A 20,413-nucleotide genomic window follows, 5' to 3' on the forward strand; every position below is an offset into this window, starting at 1 on the left:
TTAGACTGCACTGTAAAGCTTGGATGGGCTTCTGATAGGTGGGGTTGAGAGAAGAAAGGGCAGGGAGGGTGGCAGGAACAATGGGCTCATTTGCAGTGTGGAATAGTCCTGTTTGCAAGGTAAGTGAATGAAGAGGACAAGTCAAAAAGCTTGGAGTCAGGTCATGGAGATCCAAAATGCACTGCAGACCATGTGGCTTCCTCTCACTGAGAAAGGTGAGACCGAATTCCTTCTCTTCTTCCTGGTTAGATGCTTGGCCCACAGTGCTGGCATGCTGATAGAACAGGAGAGGCCATCATCCTCTTTTCACGTGGTAATCTCTAGTTTAGGAAGAGCAGCACAGAGTAGTAGGTTAAGACTTGGCCACATGCCACTTAATAAATAACGTTTTTTGTTTCCTTTTTGATGCTATGTTTTAAATTTTATGCGTGTTATCTTAAGAATTACTGACATCAGCCAGGTCTTCTATACTGAACTCTTAGTGGATCATGGCATCCCTAACAGCTGTCTAATGAAATGCTTACCCAGAGACCTGACTCATGTAAATTTTGATCACCACTTTCAGACTGGCTGCTCTTCCTTGGTCTGGTTCCAGTCATTGTTATTACCATGGATCCTATGTGTATCCATGTAGCTCTTAGCTATGGTGAAATGGCTGCTTCTCTGTGTTATTAAAAAAAATAGTAATAAAGGACTAATAGTTGAGTTGCCACTTTTTGAAGATGTATTTTGACTTGAATGCTTTTGATTTGCTCATTATAGTTAAGGTACACATTTAAATACTGCCTGTCTATTGTTATGTGATGCAGAGATTGGGGAAACCGAAATTTCAGAACATATTTCTGTGAATAGTCTTGACTTTCTAAGTGAGACTTATTTGAGCATTATTTTATGAGCAATTAAATTATTTTATTCTACACCTCTGGACAGTTCAAGAATTGACCTACTTATATGGTAGCTCTTAATTAAAAAAAAAAAGACTTGCTGAATGTATTATTTGAATTGAATTTTTGTTTGAAATACCTTATTTTTTTAGTTATGACATAGCAATGAAGTTAAGTATAGAGCCCCCTGAGCTTTTATTCCAGTTACAACAGCGTGAGAGATGGAAGCAACAAGGGAGTACTTTATCAGTGCCAAATAATGATTTCCTGCAGCAAATGGAAGCCATCTCTGAATGTTACTTGGTGTTGATACAGTTAAGGTTATGCCAACATTTACAGTACAATGTGCCTTTATATTGTGTCCTTCACAACAGTCATGGGGAATTGTATACTTTAAAGCTAACTGAAAGTAGCATAAAACATATTTTTTGATTTGGACTTAGAACAGATTTTACTTTGATTTTTTGCCAGAAGCTGCTTTCTGTAATAATCCTCTGTCACAGGCTTCTAATTGTACTTGAATTTTTTGTTAGGTAATATTTTTGTGACTCAGTTTAGAAGTGTATGTGCCTTTTTCATTTTCATTTAGTAGTTTCCACTCCAGAAAAGATATGTTACAAAGTGGGTGAGAAGATTTCTTATAACTTCATATGTGTTCCTGTCTTCCCAAAGCACAATTTCTCGGTGTAGCAGATTTCTTTTTTTAGATCTTGTATTGTTTACTTAAAATAACTATATTTCATTCTAGTCACATACATGGTAGAAATGAAGGAAGGCATTTCATTAAATGGTAATTAATCGAAGCCCTTGTGCATGTGTGTATTAGGATGGTAAAAATGCAAAATTAGTAACTGGTCTGTTCTTTTTGCTAAAATAAGAAATGAAAGTTTTTTTTTCCCCCCTGGCCTTGCCTTTACCAAATCTATCCTGTTGATTTTACAGTGATAAAAATTTAATATCTAAGATAATTTATATCATTACTTTGGGTATTTTAGGGGGTTGTAGTAAATTGAGGGATGGGAGAGCAATATTCGTTTCCAAGCACCCTTGAGTGACTAGGGGCACAACACACATTTAGGCAACTTATATTTAGGAATCTTTTTTTATCTTATAGACCTTTTCCACCAAGAGTTGTGGATGTTGGGGAAATGGGTCTGTGACGCTTACCCCTTAATAATCAGGTTTGATATAAAATCTCTGTTGGTTTGAGGGTTGTCTGGATTTTTTCTTCCCGTTCCATGTGCTCATTGGAAAGATTGACTTTCCCAAATAGAGCAAGACATTCTTTGATTAAGTTATAAGTGAAAAGGGACTTTGGATTTTAATGATCTGATTGTGGAGATGTTTTTGGTTGTCTTCCTAATCAGAAAAAAAAAATGTCACTGGCAGAAGTGAAAAATGATTATCTATGAAAAAATTTTTTTCTTTGACTAAAACACATTATTTTCCTCCTCTGTCAACTACAGCCAACAGACAACCTGGAGAAAGCCACAGCAGGGGTTGGCCAAGGTTGTTTCATTCTAGTATTTCCAATAGGATTAATGCCCCTGTTAGATCAGCACCCCCTGGAGCCTTCTCAGAAAAGACCTCCTGATGCCTGATTTTACTTGTCTTTTGATAAATTGTTTTCAGGTACCTAGGAGAAAGTCATACATATAATGGAATCATTGTAATAGGATAATATTTTTCCTTCTTAAACTAACATTTTAATATAGATTCTATTTGTTTGAAAATAATAATTTCTAAGGAGTCATTTAGCTTCTGGTTTAACCTATGTATAACGTTGTTGTAAGTTGATAATAAATCTTAGATTGCTTGATAAAATATCTTTAGCAAATATTACCCGGAGAGTTAATAGGCTTCTGCTAGTCAGTTTTACGTACAGTCATGTGTCGCTTAACGACGGGGACATGTTCTGAGAAATGAGTTGTTAGACAGTTTTGTCATTGTGTGAACATTATAGAGTGTACTTACACAAACCTAGATGGTATAGCCTACTACATACCTAGGCTATTGGTACTAATCCTATGGGACCACTGCTTATATGTGGTCCATTGTTGACAGAAATGTCACTACGCAGCACATGACTTTATGTGTATAGCTGTGTGCCATGAGAAACTATTAGAAGTGTGTTAATGCTGGAACTCGTACTAGTCCCTTCGGTGGAAATTCTCATTTTGGAGTTTCCATCCTGACTTTCTACTATATCATCGGTTGTCATAGTAGCAGTCTCAATTGAGAATTGTGGTTATATACTTTATCAAATGACTACTTGATGAAAGCTCAATTATTCTAATGTAGCTCAGCCAGAATTCTGAGCTGTCATCTTGCCTGGTTAGGGGAATAATTAACCAACCTAAAGAAGAGAGTCCTTTCTTTCTGTTGAATTTTATGTATTTTACCTTACTTCACTGACTGTAAGATGCTATCAGTATAAGACATGCCATTATTTTATGTACCAACAAGAAAGGAAGAAAAAACCTAATAGTTATACTCAAAAGATGTCATCATTTACAAGACACAACCCAATTTCAGAGATATTAAGGGGGGGGAATCTTACAATAAATAAAATGAGGCATATATACACACACACATAGAGTTTTAGTTGGGTATTGATCATAATCATAATATTAAAATGTTTAACTAAATGATTGTTTTTGCCGAATATTATACAGATTCTTTAATCCTAGAAATCTACAATTGGAAAAGAGATTATGTATATAGTCAACACTTTTACACATGAGGAAACTTACTATGAGATCGAGAGTATATAAAAATCAGCAATTGATTACCTTGTTTACCAAAATATCTTAAACTTTACAAAAGAATTCATAGTAGTATTCCTTTAAATAGCTATCTTTAGAGTATCTCATATGATAAATTTTCTGTATTCCCTTTCAAGGTCACCTCATTTAACGTATGATAGAGAATGATTTGGGATTTAGATGAGTTGTTTGGTATTCCAGACAAGGTACACATAGACACAGCTACAGTCATCAAGTATCATGTTAAATGCCATATGGAATTTTACAAAGAATCATTGTTCCTGCCTTCAAAGAATTGTCACTTTCTACCTTTGGGCGTTTGTTTTCAAATCTAAAGTATAATTTAAGGTTAACTGGAGCTCTTTGTGGTGAAAAGGAGATGACTTAGTGAAGCTGTCCTTGAGCTTTATCCTTCCAGCAGCACGGAGGTATGCCTTGCCCAAATGCTTGTCTTAGTTATCACCCTTGGTGCCAGAATTCAAACTGGGTCATTGTTGAGAGGGATCAAATTGAGTTGCCAGTGTAGACATTGCTGGGTGGCTATCTTTGGGCTCTCTCAGGAGCAGGGTACAGTAGGGCATCTGCCAACAAGTGGCCTCACAAAGCTTCCAAGTCAGTCGACACATCCAGCCTGGATCGTGGGTTCCTGGTGCAGATTTGGGTGTTGGGTGGGGACCTGATCATGGTCCACAACACAGATCTTGATTTTTGAACCTCACCTACAAAATCCGAGCAAGATCCACAGCACCCTGGGACCTGCTTTGCCGGTGGGTGGGGCTGGAGCAAGCCTGCAGATGGGGTGAAATGTCAGTAGCTGTGAAACCTGGAAGATTACAAGGGCAGGGAGCCAGATTAATCTTTGAGTTTTTGTGTTTTGGAAGATTGTATCACAAATGTTTCCTGCTTTGGGTACAATTGCTACTAATAGTGAAAGTTTACCTTTGCAGAGTGTTTTCAACTTTTATCAAAATGCTTTCACAAACATGTAATCTTGCCTTCACAATAAATCTGAGAGGGATGAGAGCTGGTATAATTACCCCATTTGGCAGATGAGGAAAATGAGGCTCACAGATATGAAGTAACTAACCTTAAGGTCTCTTGTTATTGGCTCTTGCTTTTTTCACTATACCATGCTGCCAATACTGGACTCCCTATTTATTGCCAAATTTAGAAAGCATATAGTCTGTTTTCCAGCAGCTGCTGCTGTCTTTAGGGACTGCCAACATTTTGTTGCTTATCTTTTTTACCTCCCAAATCATAAGCATAACTTTTGCTCAGTATTGAAGAGAAAAATAAGCCAACACAAAACATTCTTCCATTGTGACTTATCAGGTTAAATTAGTCTCCTCTGTTATATTCTGTCAATAATTTTTGGATAATACATATCTCTTCAGTTCACCCTACTTTGTTTAAACCTCAGTTAACCTCATTACTGTAGCTGTTTAGGTGTCTTGTAGTAAACCAAGTACAAGTCCAGACAAGGAGTCCCGAGTTAGAGCAAGTTAAACAAGAGTTGTCAGCATTAGTTGTTGACATAGAATTTGTTGCTGTTAACCGTGAGTGGCAGGTGTTCTAACTTTCCTTTTCCCTGGAGAGCCTCTTCTGTTGATGAGCAGCTTCCTTGGGGCTGCTTTGCTTTTATGTTCCTCCTGTTATAGTTCCTCTCCATTTCTTTCCAGAAAGTGTCCTTCCAGCTTTCTTCCTGCAGTGTGCCTCCTGCAGGGTGTGGACTGTCTATGTTCATGGTTTTCATCTCTAAATTTTGCACATATATTTTTCTTTTAAAGTAGATTAGAAATATGAAGATAAAGCATTATGTAAGGATGTGGGGTAGTTACTGTGGGTGAAAATTAGAGCGAGTGGAACAGATAGAATTAGTCAAGCAGTCAGGAAATCTGCATTCTCGCCCAGACGTTGCCCCACTGCTTAACTGTGGACTTATCACAAATCCCTTAATCTTCTAGACACCTAGTTACCTTATCTGTGGGACCAAGTTGCATTAAGTGATTTCTAGAGTCCTTTTCAGTTCCAAATCTCATTCAGGTCCCCACACTGAGTAAACAAGATTCTGCTGAATAAAGGTAGGGTGTCTGGCTGACCTTCCAGTGGTAAAGAGGATGGTTTAAATGAGCTTGAATTCTGTTGATTTTTGTTACTATTGGGAATTGAATGAAAAGAGATAAAGGTGATTGAACTTTCTGACAATTATAAAAATCATCTGAAACTCTAAGTATTATTAGCTAACCTTTAAACTTGGTTCCTAAACTTGCTCACCGTTGAATGCCCGACACCTAATACACTGCATGATCAGCATGTTGTATTTTGAGAGTACTTTCATAAAAGATTGATGGGCTTCTTGACCTATTTACTTCATTAGGGCAGATTAACCATGTTTCATAACAGCTTTAAAATTCAGGAGATGTAGGACCAAGTGATACAATGGTAGTTGGAAAGAAATTTTAGAGGTGAAATTTGACAGTAGATATTGGGCTGGTATCCTTTATTACCCTTCAACCCAGTAGGTGATGTTTCTGGGTTACTGATTCAATAGATGGGGTTTTAACTATTTATATTTAATTTCAAGGGGAGAAAAAGAAGCCATAATTTGTGTTTAATGAAATAGAGATAGAAATGAAAGCAGAGAATAAGTGATAGAAATATTTTGTATATTAAAATGGATCTTAGATTTTCATAGTGTCTTATTGTGTTCTGAGTGGTGGATTACTCTGAAAGACAGATGACAGCTATGGCTTCTCTTTCCAGAAAAATAAATGCACACTCCCAATTTGGCATGCGATTTTAGGGGTTTCATGGGCTCCTTTAAGTCGATGCAAACTTGTCTTCTTCCTCTTCTGGTGGCCTCTGGTCCAAATTCTTGGCAGAAAAGAACCCTGGAATGTTAAACCTTAAAAGCCTTTAGAAATAATCTAGACCAGGGTTACTTAAACTGTAGTCATGAAATCAATGGAATGAATCAAGACCAACATTAAAAAGAAAAGCAAAAAAGAATAAAATATAAAATGCATTTTTTTACTGTAGTTTGAGGGTAAAGTTTGAGAAACACCCATCTATTCTAGATGAACCTCTTCATTTTGTAGCTGAGGAAACTGAGGCCCTTAAAGGCTAAATGATTTGTCCAGACACACCCTGGCCCCCGCCTCCCCCACTTGTACACCTTAATTTTTAGTGGCCAAGCCAGAATTGAACCAGATTACTTGATTGCTAATTTTGCTGTGCCACAGTGCTAATTTTTTGAAATAGAATTGTGAAGTAGATTATTTAAAAATATTGTGTTCATCTGTTTTATACTTGGCATTTTTTAATCCTTTATTTTTCCCACTAAAATCGTCTTGTCGGTATCCTTGAAGATAATCTGGGCTTGAGCTGCTTTTCTAGAGAATTGAGAAATATTTTAGGGCCTCTCAGTCAGCTGTCTACACACCTGCACCCTAGAATTTTGACATTTAGGGCCTAAGCAAAAGACTTTCAGAACAAGACATGAAGGTTGTTAGGTTTTATGTCCAAACCAAATTAAATTAAAAATTATTTGTCCATTCACTTGATAATTGAATGTAAAATATGGGCATCAGATGTTGGTACTGGATCATTGGGAAGACCCTGTAACATTGTTATGTTATCTATATGAGGTTAGTTATCTATATGAGGTTCTCTTAACCCTGAATGTCATACAGATTACCTGGAGGGTCTGGTCCACATCTGGCTGAGATTCTGGGTTTCTAACAGGCTCCCAGGAGATGCTGCTGCTGCTCCTTGGACCACACTTTCTGTAGCAAGGACCTTATGTTACCTGCCTATTACCATGGTAAGAAAGATAGCTCTCCACTGTCATTGTCTTGATTTTATTAACATTTTCATGCTTTTCAAATTGGCTGCAAAATTAAAATGTCATTCTTACTTTTTAAAAATTGGATTAGTTTTTGTAGTTAATAACATAACTTTAAAACAGCCGTGCTTTTCAGTCCCCACATCCATGAGTTGTAATGTTCCCCTTTGCAGCCCTGTTCTAGGTGATTCAGACTCAGCATTACTTCATTTTACTGGTATATTCAGGCTTTTCCACAAAACTTAATTTTCCAAATAACAGAAACCTTTAATTTCAGAAGGAACGTTTTCTAAAATATATAATATTCTGTCTTAAACTATTCCATGCACCTTACTTTTCTCTGTATTTTAGTCTTGGAAGAGCACTATTTGTTGGAGGCTTTCTTGGTAAAGGATATTGAACTGTATGTGAAATGAATGAAAACCACAAAGCCTCCTAAGTTCTTGTGTCTGCTCTTTGTGCTTTTTCTATTTTCTGTGTCCAGCTGCCAGTTATGAGTATGTCTGTCTCAAAGCAGCTCATTTCCCTTTCCGTTCTAGTTGATTACTCTCTCACCTGCAAAGCCAGATACGGATGGGGTTCATCCTGGTCAGAAGGACCTCCCTGTCGTGGGGGCTCTCCTAGGAGGGTGGTGGTCAGGAAATTCAGTAGCCATTGAGCAGGAGAGAAATCTTCTGGTTTTAATAATATCCTAAATAGTTAGCTCGTATAGGAACTCATTTGTTTCTTCTTCATGCCTTTCTCCATATGTTTTTTTTTAAAACTAGTTTCTGCATCTCTGTCTTTCTAACGTTGTGTGTTTGCGGGCGGTTTGGAAGTGTGTGTGTGTGTGTGTGTGTGTGTGGGGGGGGGGTAGCCCTGTGATTGGGAACAGGATAATTGTGATAAATAAGCAGCATGTCAGGGTCCGTCTAAAATGGGTGTGAATAACCTTGTGCTAAAGATCATGGTTCTCTTTCACGCTGTGGCTTTGCAAACAGTTTTAAGAATAGTAATGATGACAATAAAGAGGATATTCCTTGGTTCAGTTGAGTGATTTAGGGTCCCAGGAATTTAGGGTCTGATTTCTGGTGTGTTATCTCTAGTAGATTGTTAGTTATAATACCAGTCGGAGCTCCCGTTTGTGGAGCCCTCACTCTGTCAGGCGTTCATGATTCAGATGAATGTTGTGCCACGAGCAGGGCTGTGGTCAGGACCGGTGCGTTAGGCGGGGGGGCAGCAAATGGCTGCTGCGCTCCCAGCAAATGAGAATAGTGCAGATAGACAGCGGTGAGATGGAATTTCCTCGTTAGTCCCTCTTTAGAATAAATAAGCATGTGTGGAAGCTACAGCAGGTGTTTTTGTTTTTTCTTACTCAACAAAGCCAGAAATTGATAGAGAATTCACATCTATGAAAACCACATAGTAGTTTATATTCTTCTGATTCAAAGCAGAGAGAACATGTTTGCATTTTAACTAGGCAGCATCAGAACATTTATCATTTTGAATAGCCTTATTACTGGTTTTGTGTTAGAAGTTGTGGATTATATTCTTTAATTTAAAATTATGACAAGGCTAAATGTAGCCATAACATTTAAGTTGGATTTTGAGATCCTGAACAGGACCCCATCTGACATTTTTTAGTGAATTACAACCTTCAAACACTGATTACTGATATTACTGAACTGATATTGTCTCATTTGAATCTTATTTTTACTGTAGAATTTGTCTTATGTTTCAGTGCACCTAAGCCTTCTGGTATAATCTTAGTCTAATTAACAGTATTTTGTAATCTGGGACTGCTGTCAAAGATCATTATAGGAGCTAGAAAACATTGGGAGGTAAAATGAACACATGACCTCATCTCTCTTATTTTGCAGGAGACTATAACTTGCATTCAAAGAGACTGAAAAAAGAAAAATAGCGTTCTTTCCCATTAAGCTGTAATAAATGTGTTTAGTATGGTTTTGCTATTAATAATCCCTGTTAGCTGGTAGAATGGAGGATTTTTGTTGGATGTATTTGAAACTAAATGCTGCCAGGATAAAGATTTTACTAGAAATAGAGAGTAGGAATCAGTCCCTACCCTTTGTTAATTGATCCTACTTGTTTAACTGGAAAAATAAAAATGTACATCTACTGAAGAGAAATCTGTGGGCATAAACTCTTCCTTTCCTGTTTTCAAATATATTTCATAGGTTGTTTATCTTATGTAAATATGCAGTAATACAGTAGACAAGAGAAAGCAACTGCTGTTCCTTTAATATCAGAACTGTGCACTTTACAATAGGTGTCACTGTTTTGCTTGGTCCAATCATGATTGGTGACTTCAGCTATTGGCTCTGAGCACTGGCTGTCTGACTCCATCTGCAGGGCTGTAATACCTACTCTCCTCCGATCCATTCACCACACAACTTCAGCCGGCTGAGCAGACTCGTGTGGCTCCAGCACATCTTGCTAACGTAATTCAGAAAACAAGTGCCACGGCTCTCTGCCTGTCATCTTTGCTCAGTGTAGTGTTTTCAGGTGATCTAGGAAACTGGGTTATTTTTATGAGCAAATAAGAGAAACAGGAATCATGATGGGGATGTATTTAACAGACCCAGTTCTGGATAAAACTTAAAGCCAGTATTCTATTCAACATAGTGAAAAGGTCACCTTGCCCAGCTGAGAAAAGAAGCAAAATATCATCTCGTTGGTTTCTGTTACCATCTCAGCTTGTGCTAGCCTTCTTTCCTTGATGTTCGCACCAATTTGGGATATCTAGCTGTAAAGAGAGACATACTGTACTCATGGTAGATGACAAGGAAAAGAACATGAAATGTCTCACCTTCTTCTTGATGCTTCCAGAGACGGTAAAGAACAGGTCCAAGAAAAGCTCGAAGAAAACAAATACCAGCAGTAGCAGCAGCAACAGCAGCAAGTTGCCTCCAGTTTGTTATGAAATAATTACCTTGAAGACTAAAAAGAAGAAGAAGATGGCTGCTGATATATTCCCCCGTAAAAAACCCGCCAACTCCAGCAGCACCACTGTCCAGCAGTACCACCAGCAGAATCTCAGCAACAACAACCTTATTCCGGCCCCCAATTGGCAGGGTCTCTATCCCACCATCAGGGAAAGGTAAGTGCTGGCCAGGCCAGCATATTTACTTTAAAAGTTTTCCTGTGTTGAAGTTTCTACTTTTGCACAACCTGTAATGTATTTTAACATAAATCTGTCTTTCCTCTTTTCCCAGAGCTTTATTGGTAATGGAAAACTGCCTTGTATCTTTTCCAAAACAGTACAGCTGTTTTCCTCTTAGATAAAAATGTTTTTGCAAGCTGTAACATTTAAGTGATGGGGTTGTGTCTATGGGCCATAGAAGATAGAAACCTTTTATTTGTCCTTGGTCTAATGAAAAGTTTGGATAACTTTGTTTTAACTTTACTTTCCATGTGTTTGCAATGATTACAAACACAGTTGTTCAGTTGGAACTTTTATTTGTAGTTTTACCCTGAAGTTATTCAACTGCTGCTTAGCTTGCGAATCTTTTGTGGGTTTTATGTGTTGGGGAGGGGGTGTTAAAAACGCTGGCTGCTATGAATTAATGAATTGCCTCTGTTTATAGAAATGCGGTGATGTTCAATAATGATTTGATGGCAGATGTACATTTTGTGGTTGGGCCACCAGGTGGGACTCAGCGGTTGCCAGGACACAAAGTAAGCAACAGCTGCATTACCCATTTAGTCCTGAGGTTTACAAAGAGGGACCCTCTCCGTGAGCCTGGAACTTGGGGTGGGCAGCCGGCCTGTGGCAAGCCGTGCGTGTGGCACCCGATCACAGAGAAAGCACAGCCTCTCCAAAAGGCCTTGGCCACGCTTTATTTTTTTCTTTGTTTCCTTCTACCCTGCTTCATGTCCCAAACAAAAACATGCCCTCTTAACTCTCCAGTCATGGGAAGTTGTTGTGACAGGTTAGGAAAGTCATATGTTTACTCTTCCCCTAGAAATCAGTTAGGTAAGCTTGTATTTTATTTATTTATTTTATAATGAGGGAATGGTGCATTAATCTCTTAAATCCTTGAGATAATTAGCAGCCTAGAGACAGGTGTGCGTTCTATCTTATCGTTCACGGCAAGATACACTGTACCTTGACTTTTTCAAAAGAGCAGATTTAGGTGCTCTGTGCCCACTAAACCTCATTGCTTAGGGTTGTTTTTCTGGATTGATTTGCTGAAAATGCTTTCAATTTAGTGCATGAAATAAGATTTCCCTTTTTCCACAGTATGTTTTAGCTGTCGGGAGCTCTGTGTTCCATGCAATGTTTTACGGAGAACTTGCTGAGGACAAAGATGAAATCCGTATACCAGATGTCGAACCTGCTGCTTTTCTCGCTATGCTGAAGTAAGCATCATTCGTCTGTTTGGCAAGAGTTTGTTTATGCTGTATTTGTACTCTGCTGGTTTCACATTAAATCTAAGTTCCGTTTAAGCAAAAAGGGAGACTGATGAAGAAAGAGGGTGCTGCTTACCTTGTAAATGTTTTGGAGAAAACTGCTGTGCGTCTTTCAGTGGGAAGCGTGTGGGAAGGCGTTGGGAAGCGTGTGGGAAGGCGTTTATGTCACATCATGACATGGGATTTGGGGGCAAGTGGCACGTATAGTGATTTGATTTTTAACAACTTAAAATGAAAGAAAAATAACTTTCTGATGTAGGCACCATCTAATCGAGTATGTTCTCTCTGGAAGCATTGTGTGTGAACAAGTCTTTAAGGACATAAATTATATTTTTGTTTCACAATTCCAGAAATTACATAACTTGTTGGAATACCACCAGTTGGGAGATTTTTTAGTTTTCTGGGAGTTATTATTTCCTTTCAGCAAATGTAAGACGTTATTTGTTGAAGTAGTCTGATCTTTATGCATACATACTTACGCATACTCTTACATAAAGTCAGATACTGTTTCTCAAGGATAAGAAGCATTGCATTTGATAGTAGAGGAAAAGTTTTTGAGAGATATGAATAGTTTTTGATAGATTTATACAGAAAAACTTTAATTGGTAATATAGAAATGTAAAGCTATAAGATATATATTTATTTAAAAAATAGTTTTTATACGTCATGAGTCTTTTTCAGAATCCAGTACACATTAACCAGGATTTGCTTCTTTGACATGTGCCGGTGCTAGACAATGTGATAGTCCACCATGTGATTAAAATCCAGCACACCAACTATATCAGAGTTCAAGGTTATCTGCTGCTGTAGGGATTTCAGTTCACTGGAATAAATATAACGTTTATTGAAAAAGTTACTCAGTGTGTCAACAAGTTGGACAGTAATCCCACAAATGGTTAAAATGTTGCTATGTATTGTCTGCTGCCTCCTGAAAAATAAGTATTTATAGTTAATTTTAGAACTTAAAAGTATTTAATTCTTTATTCATGTTATGGTTTTGAAATCTAATTGCTGCTGAGTAGAACTTTCACAGTGAGAGGTAGGGAAATTAAAGTCAAGTGAGCATGTGAAGTACGAAAATGTAAACTAATCTACCTCTTTTAACCAGCCAACACTTTTGTGACCCTTGTAATCCTTTAGAAATGTATGTACAGAAACCAATTTTACCTGTAAGAGTTTTTGTTTTGTTTTGGTTTTTCCAGTCAAGTCAGCTTTGTGTATTTGACATATCTGTTGCGGAGGAGAATGCTTACACTAGTTCAGTGTTGTGGCTTTGCTGCAGTTGAGCAGTGTTATGTTGTTCTGGATATACACGTAATTAGGAAACATGAGTAAGAATCACAGGGAGTTACAGTTCACCTAAGTCATTTGATTCATCATTTGACAAGCATCTTTTCTCATAAATGTATTGCCTAGAATATATCTCGATACAGCTTTTTAAAATTCTACATGCAGACCTCGTAAAGTGGTAAGCATCAGAAACGTAGTAAGGTGCCATTTGCTGTTGTGCCGTACTGGGTCAGTATGGTGTTGTCTCTGGGGTAGTGGAGGCCAGGTTGTCCTCACTCCTGCATTGTGAATGAGTAGCCAGGATACCTGGAAAGGGGGTTGTCAAGAAAAAAGGAAGGTTGCTCACCTGACATTTCCAGGGTAAGTGCTCTAAAGTGCTGACTGTGCTGCAGAATCCTCCCGCAGTCCTGGTTCTCTGGTCAGAGCATCACTAGCTGCAGGAGTTTTGTCCAGCTGGTGGTAGATGACTTAAGCAGAGAAAGGGCTTCCTGGGAGCAAAAATGCAGGTTCCATTTGTGATTGTGGACATTTTTCGTATTGCCATCGTTGTGTTTTTTGACTTTTGTACAGAAGCCATTGCACATTTCTTATTGTGTGTGAAAGGAAAACTGTGTCTTATTATGTGTGAAAGGAAAACTTCACAGCAAGTGGCTAAGCACCTTAGTTGGAGAAAATTAAAAATTAAGTATCAGTATGTATTTTTCACCCGTATGTAGTTCTCACTGACTCTCCTCGTCGACCACAGGAATCTAAGGGAAGCAGATGGTTTCTTCCTTTACATACCATTTGATCGACTGCCACCATCTCCCAAAACACCAAGAAGTATTTTATCTCCTGATATAGGGACACTTCACAGAAGCACAGAGATAGTGCATATGTAGGCTTTCTTACTTTGTCTTTTAATTAAATATATCTGGAAACAATATGTTCTTTAATTCTGAAAGTGGAAGGAATGTGTGGAGGAGAAGAAGAAGAGTTTTTAAAAAAAAAGCCAGATACGAAGCCTATGTTGGATTCTTTATAAGGGTAACTGGAAGGTAGTGTTGAAGTCCATGTTTGATAATCCATTGAATTTGGAACTACTTGCAAAATATCTTATTTAATCTCAGGTTTTATTTTGTGTTTAGGAGAAATCCAGGTCATAGTGAGTTAAAAGCATTAAGATGCAGTCATTGCTGACATTATAATATTAGAGGCATTTGTTTCTATCTGAATGTACAGAAAAATTTTAAAGTAAAACTATGTATATATTGCTCCTAAAACATAGGAGGATTATACTTTGATTAAATATAATACAGAATATGTAATAGATTTTGCTATTTCTTCCCTAATATTAATTATCTCTGATATGCAGTTCTTTCTCAAACAGTTCTAGTATCTTCTATCTAGTATCTTCTAGTTTTTTTGAGAAGACATTGAATACAGCTTATAAAATAGAGGCTAGAATGGGTAACAAAAAGTTAATGTCTTTAATTATACAAACTTACTACAGAGTTGAAATATTAATAATTATGAATATATTTCAGATGTTTCTTTAATCCCGAATCATTTTTGTAATAGCTGTCATATAAGATGATTTTCTTGGAACTGACTTGAAAGTAGTTGCATCTCTTCTTGCTCTGTGCTCTCATTTTGTGAAAATTCCATTGACGTGCTATGTGCTTTCTTTCAGATATATCTATTGTGATGAAATTGACTTGGCTGCTGACACAGTGCTGGCTACTCTTTATGCTGCCAAAAAGTACATTGTCCCTCACCTCGCCAGAGCCTGCGTTAATTTTCTGGAGACGAGCCTGAGTGCCAAGAACGCCTGTGTGCTCCTCTCCCAGAGCTGCCTGTTTGAGGAGCCAGACCTGACCCAGCGTTGCTGGGAGGTGATCGATGCCCAGGCCGAGTTAGCTCTCAAGTCTGAGGGATTCTGCGATATCGACTTCCAGACACTAGAAAGTATCCTCCGCAGGGAAACTCTGAATGCCAAAGAAATTGTGGTTTTTGAGGCTGCTCTCAACTGGGCTGAAGTAGAATGCCAGCGACAAGATCTAGCTTTGAGCATTGAAAATAAACGCAAGGTCCTTGGAAAGGCACTTTACTTGATCCGCATACCTACAATGGCCCTGGATGATTTTGCAAATGGTGCTGCACAGTCCGGAGTTTTAACTCTCAATGAGACCAACGACATCTTCCTTTGGTACACTGCAGCCAAGAAGCCTGAGTTGCAGTTTGTGAGTAAAGCCCGCAAGGGCCTTGTCCCCCAGCGCTGTCACCGTTTCCAGTCATGTGCCTATCGGAGCAACCAGTGGCGCTATCGGGGCCGCTGTGACAGCATCCAGTTTGCAGTTGATAAGAGAGTGTTCATCGCTGGCTTTGGGCTGTATGGCTCCAGCTGTGGCTCTGCGGAGTACAGCGCCAAGATCGAACTCAAGCGGCAGGGCGTGGTCCTGGGGCAGAACTTGAGCAAGTACTTCTCAGATGGCTCCAGTAATACCTTCCCTGTGTGGTTTGAGTACCCGGTGCAGATCGAGCCAGACACGTTCTACACAGCCAGTGTGATACTGGACGGCAATGAACTCAGCTACTTTGGACAAGAAGGCATGACGGAAGTTCAGTGTGGCAAAGTGACAGTCCAGTTTCAGTGCTCGTCGGATAGCACCAATGGCACTGGGGTACAGGGAGGGCAGATCCCCGAACTTATATTCTATGCGTGAACACACTCCCCAAAGCAGTGTGAGCTCCGAGGTGCACGTCTGGTTCCTCCTTGCTTGATGCTTAGCTCATCTGCAGATATGTGATCAGCGCAGGGAATTTGTGATGAATGAAGCTGTAGGCAGTTTCTCCTTTTTTTCAGCCTTTTAATTATGTACAGGCAAAAGTGCAGCATTCAGCTTTTAACTATATGCTTAAAAGGGCCAAGTTCTTATTAAGGCTTTGTGGTTTTTAGAGTGTGTCTGTACGCTTGGGGAGATTTTGTGCCCTTTTCTAAGTACCCCATTGACCTCCTAGTTTTGTCCCTCTTCAGAAAATTTTTGGATCACCTTGAATTTCCTTTTGGGCTTTATTTTGACAAATAGAAATGAATAGTGTAAAATAGTAATGACAAGAATTATTTTTAAACAGAACCCCTCTGCCACAAAAAAACAGATAAACCTCAGTGTACAATTTTGAAAGAAGTTTTGCTTCATAATAAGTAATAATTTAGAAAGTAGATAGTAGTCATGTTTAGCTCTTATTTTATTTCCTTTTAAATATTTTACTTCTGGGCATTGCATTTTCTTAAACCCTAAATTCATAAGATTGTTATATATTAAACACCACGAAGTGTCAATGTAAAATAGGAAGATAAGAAATCGGATGTTTGTTTAGATCACGACTTCTGCTACAAGCAGATTTATATTCTTTTAGTTTAGAAGACAGAATATTGCAGTACAAACACTTCTTCTAGAAGTAACTAAATTATAAAATTTTATTGTCATTAGAAAAAAATTGCAGCCTTATTAATTTAAGCTAAAACAGTTTAAAAAGGAAACCTAAAAAAAGTCCCATACTACAAATAGTTTAATTGATGGCACATTTGAATACACAGTTTGAAAAACTCAAACTCTTTTCTTCCCTCACTTAGCTTCTGATCCTCAGCATTTACTTGTTTTCGTCAGTCATACTGTATAGAATTCCTTTTCCCTTTTTCCCTTTAAAAGAGGACCAAACAATTCCTTAGATGAATGGAATAAAAATTAATTTTGTAGCATTCCGTGTTAATGTAGTAAGATATTTTATTCATTGATTTTTTTTTTTTAATCTGAAATATACTTTACCTGATCTACTTTGACCACATACTGTCTTCTTAGTTTATTATAATTCTGTCCTGTTCCTGGACTGCTAGAATCTGTCTGGCCTCTGGCCGTCTTCAAGTGCCAATATATGCGTGCAGGGTTTTAAAAAAATGATCTGGAGTGATACACTTGATTATACCTAATGTTTACTGCATCAGCATCACATCCAGCTCGCTTATGTGTCCGTGGATGATAGAAACAAAGGAGGGAAAAGCTCATCAAAAAGTTCTCCACTGATTGCTTGTGATGGTTTCGTGCCCGTGACCCTGGTTGTGTCCAGTGTGTTCACTTCCAGGTGAAGTATCCATGTGTTTCTGGGCAGCTTTTCTGCTCAGTGTGATCCTGAGATGGCTTCCCCCGCCACCCAGAGTGTGGTCCCTGGCCGCCTCCTTCTCCTGCTCCACGAGCCCGAAGCTGGCTTGTCTGGAGCCAGGGGTTAGTCCTGGGGTGGGTGTGTGTGTGTGGGCGCCGTGCGCATGCAAGTGCGTTTACTGACTCAGGAATTGCCTCCTCCCTGCTTGGCCAGTGAGAGGTGGGACAGAAACGGTCCCCCTGCTGGCCCCAGCAAGGCCCAATCAGTGACTGCCCTTATCTTATCACTGTGCTTCTGGGCCACTTCTTCCCCTGTAGACGTGGGCTTGTTGCTTTTGGCTGGCTTCCCTGATGGAGGAGAACACTGGATTATGGGAAATGTTTTAATCCCCTTTGCCATTACCTACATCTGGTAGCATAGATGATCAAAAGCTGTTACTGGTGATTATAGACGAGTACTCCCAGGACAGCTTTCCAGAATTATTGAACAATTATTTGTTATTAGGGAGATGACAGATAGTAGTTTTGGCAAAGCATCGATGAAATAAAGGTACATTTTCAATTTAAAAAAATACTTCCTCAAAGGATTTTGTTTTTAAATTATGGTTAAACATTTCAGTAACTCATAGCTACCATGCAAATTGGTAGACTATATAACTGATTAGAAGGCACTCATTTTTAGGCCAGAGGAGAAGAAACTTTATTGAGCACTAATTTCATCATATCAGATCGTTGAGGTAGGTGTGATAACCTTAGAGTGAAGATCGTTCATTGAGTAACACTCACTGTCAGTGCTCCTGTTAGCTGAGCTGCCCTCCATGTGGCTAGGGAACAGCTAGTGAAAGCCGCATGAGATCCTGTACACTGGGTAGAGAAGAACTTAATTTTATGTTAGTCACTATGACTTTAAAAGGAAAAGAAAAAGACACATCCACCATTTGATTGGCTGGTGCCGACAGCTGTGTGTTAAATTTGAAATTATATTTAGAATAAGAAATTTTATATTTTAAATCCTATTCTCCCTTCTGCATTTTCAACAACATGGCATGAAGGCTAATGTGCTTGCTTTATTTTCTTTGGTAATCTCTAAATTTGTAGCTTTTAAAACTAGAAACCATTGTTCTGACAAGGCAGGGAACTCTAGGGTATAAACACAACTTTATTAAACAGAATACTCGGTAGATGCTTTTCCCAATGTATCTGGCAGTCCTTGTCATTGTTCGTACTGGGGATAAGGGGAACTAGGCTAGCAGTTCTAATGTAACCTTCTTTAAGCATAGCTTAATATAGTATTTAAGTAAATGGTCTAATTTCTACATAATTATTGCACTGAACTGTCTTTTGTTTTTTAAGGTGTTTAAATAAGCTCGGCTAATTCAAGACACTAGCCTCTTGTGCATCTGAGTGCTTGAATTTAGTAGCTTACAGCATTATTTATGAAGGAAAAATATATAAATATGAAGTACCTCATGTTGAATGTTATTGTACTGTATTTTTAATGTAACAGTGCAGATCTTGTTAGACACATGAATGTGTATAATCATGTTAAATGCAAATAAAAATAAAACTGGTTCATAGATTTGTTTTCCTTAGCATTTTGTAGGTCCCTTGAAATAGTAAAAACATCATTCTGGCACTTTTGGTGCCACTACATTTTACACAGATGGTTTTGCAGGAGCATTTGTTTGCTAAATATTCACATATCTTTGATACCTAAAGAAGTAAAAATTTGAGGCAAAAGCATAAGAGAACAACGAATATGTTACCTAAAGAAGTAAAAATTTGAGGCAAAAGCATAAGAGAACAACGAATATGTTAATCATTTGCATTGTTCAAAGCTTGACTGTTGAGATAATGAGAGGGAGTGAATGGATGCATTTATATTCCCCTTATGGAATTCGTGGTTGGCTGGCATTCTGATGCTATAGTTGCTCAAATGTCTGTGGCTCTCGCTGTACTAAGGGGGTGTTGATACATCTAGCTTTAGGTGTGACCAGTGCTGTTTGTTCCTGCTGTGTTATAATAGCTTAAGTCTAGGAATAAAAAAAATAAATGTCATATTAGACTTCTGAATATAATTTTTATGTGCTCAACTAGTTTGCCGTTATATTGCCCCGTATCAAGTACATATATACACATACACATTCATACATAATTATGTACACACATACAAGTTTTTTTCTTTTCAGCTTTCAGTTGCAACTCTGTGTGTTTGCTTAACCACTTCATCTACTCAGGGTTCAGTTCCTATAGCATATCTGCTCAAAGGATTTTTGAAATTATTCCAAAGAATAAGGCAACTGGAAATACCCATTCTCATCAGCTTAATTACAGATACAACATGAATTACAAAGATCTTTAATCCTGGAAAGTCTTAGCCATTATCTCTTCTTGGTTGCTATTTAAACTTAATCCATATATGTTTATTTTCAGTATCCCAAGACAATTGGAAATGATCCCCCTTTGTTGGCACTCAGGATCAACATGTCACTGAGATTGCACTTTCTTCCCACCTGACTCTGTGGCTTGCCGACAAAACCAAACCTGGGGAGAAAACAGGAAGGAGGAAAGCTTTCCTGAGGAACTAAATGGTATGAAACTTGGAGGCCAAAACATGCAAGTGGCCCTGAAAACCTGTGGTTATCATCAGTGTTCGTTAGAGTAGGGCTTTGCATGCCTTTGAGATGCTTCAGTAAAGATGACTACACTTGATTTCTAATTAATACATTTCAACATTTTTTCTGAGCCATTTACGTTTATTGACCGACTACTCCCTTTGCTCAACACTTCATGTTATCCTCCCCTTTTTAGACTATATCATCTAACAAAACTAAAATGGGAAATTTCCAAAACTAGAATATCCTCATTTATTTTCATAACTAGCATAAGCACTGGTGAGAAGAGCTTCTCAACCAAGAAATTATCAGGTAGGTGAGATGCAAATATTTGTGAGGAAGAAGAGATGAAGATGATGGTGACGTCATACACCAAGCAGTGTAAGACACTAGCAGCAGTAGTTCGGTTGCTGAAGAATCTTTGGGTACATTTTCTCAACTTGAGCATTTCTGTCTGTTGCTT

The 20,413-nt window shown here is 38.3% G+C and overlaps 1 protein-coding gene across 4 annotated transcripts in view; it reads left to right on the forward strand.

Moving 5' to 3' along the window:
- BTBD3 (BTB domain containing 3) overlaps positions 1–18,914 on the forward strand; it is a 32,085-nt gene extending 13,171 nt beyond the window's left edge. Inside the window, exons 1-5 of one of the 4 annotated variants that reach the window (XM_087445612.1) lie at positions 7,407–7,472; positions 10,323–10,593; positions 11,081–11,171; positions 11,737–11,855; positions 14,869–18,914. In XM_087445612.1, the coding sequence (XP_087301738.1) occupies positions 7,451–7,472; positions 10,323–10,593; positions 11,081–11,171; positions 11,737–11,855; positions 14,869–15,901 (1,536 nt within the window). In that variant the 5' untranslated portion in view covers positions 7,407–7,450 and the 3' untranslated portion in view covers positions 15,902–18,914. Of the gene's footprint in view, positions 1–7,406; positions 7,473–8,418; positions 10,594–11,080; positions 11,172–11,736; positions 11,856–14,868 lie in introns of those variants that run through there. The other 3 variants (XM_004433750.3, XM_004433749.3, XM_087445614.1) reach the window with 3 other exon arrangements.
- The last annotated feature ends 1,499 nt before the right edge of the window (positions 18,915–20,413 follow it).

This window comes from Ceratotherium simum, chromosome 21 (assembly GCF_057802395.1).
Source record: "Ceratotherium simum simum isolate JZ-2026a chromosome 21, ASM5780239v1, whole genome shotgun sequence".
NCBI classification, from domain to species: Eukaryota; Metazoa; Chordata; class Mammalia; order Perissodactyla; family Rhinocerotidae; genus Ceratotherium; species Ceratotherium simum.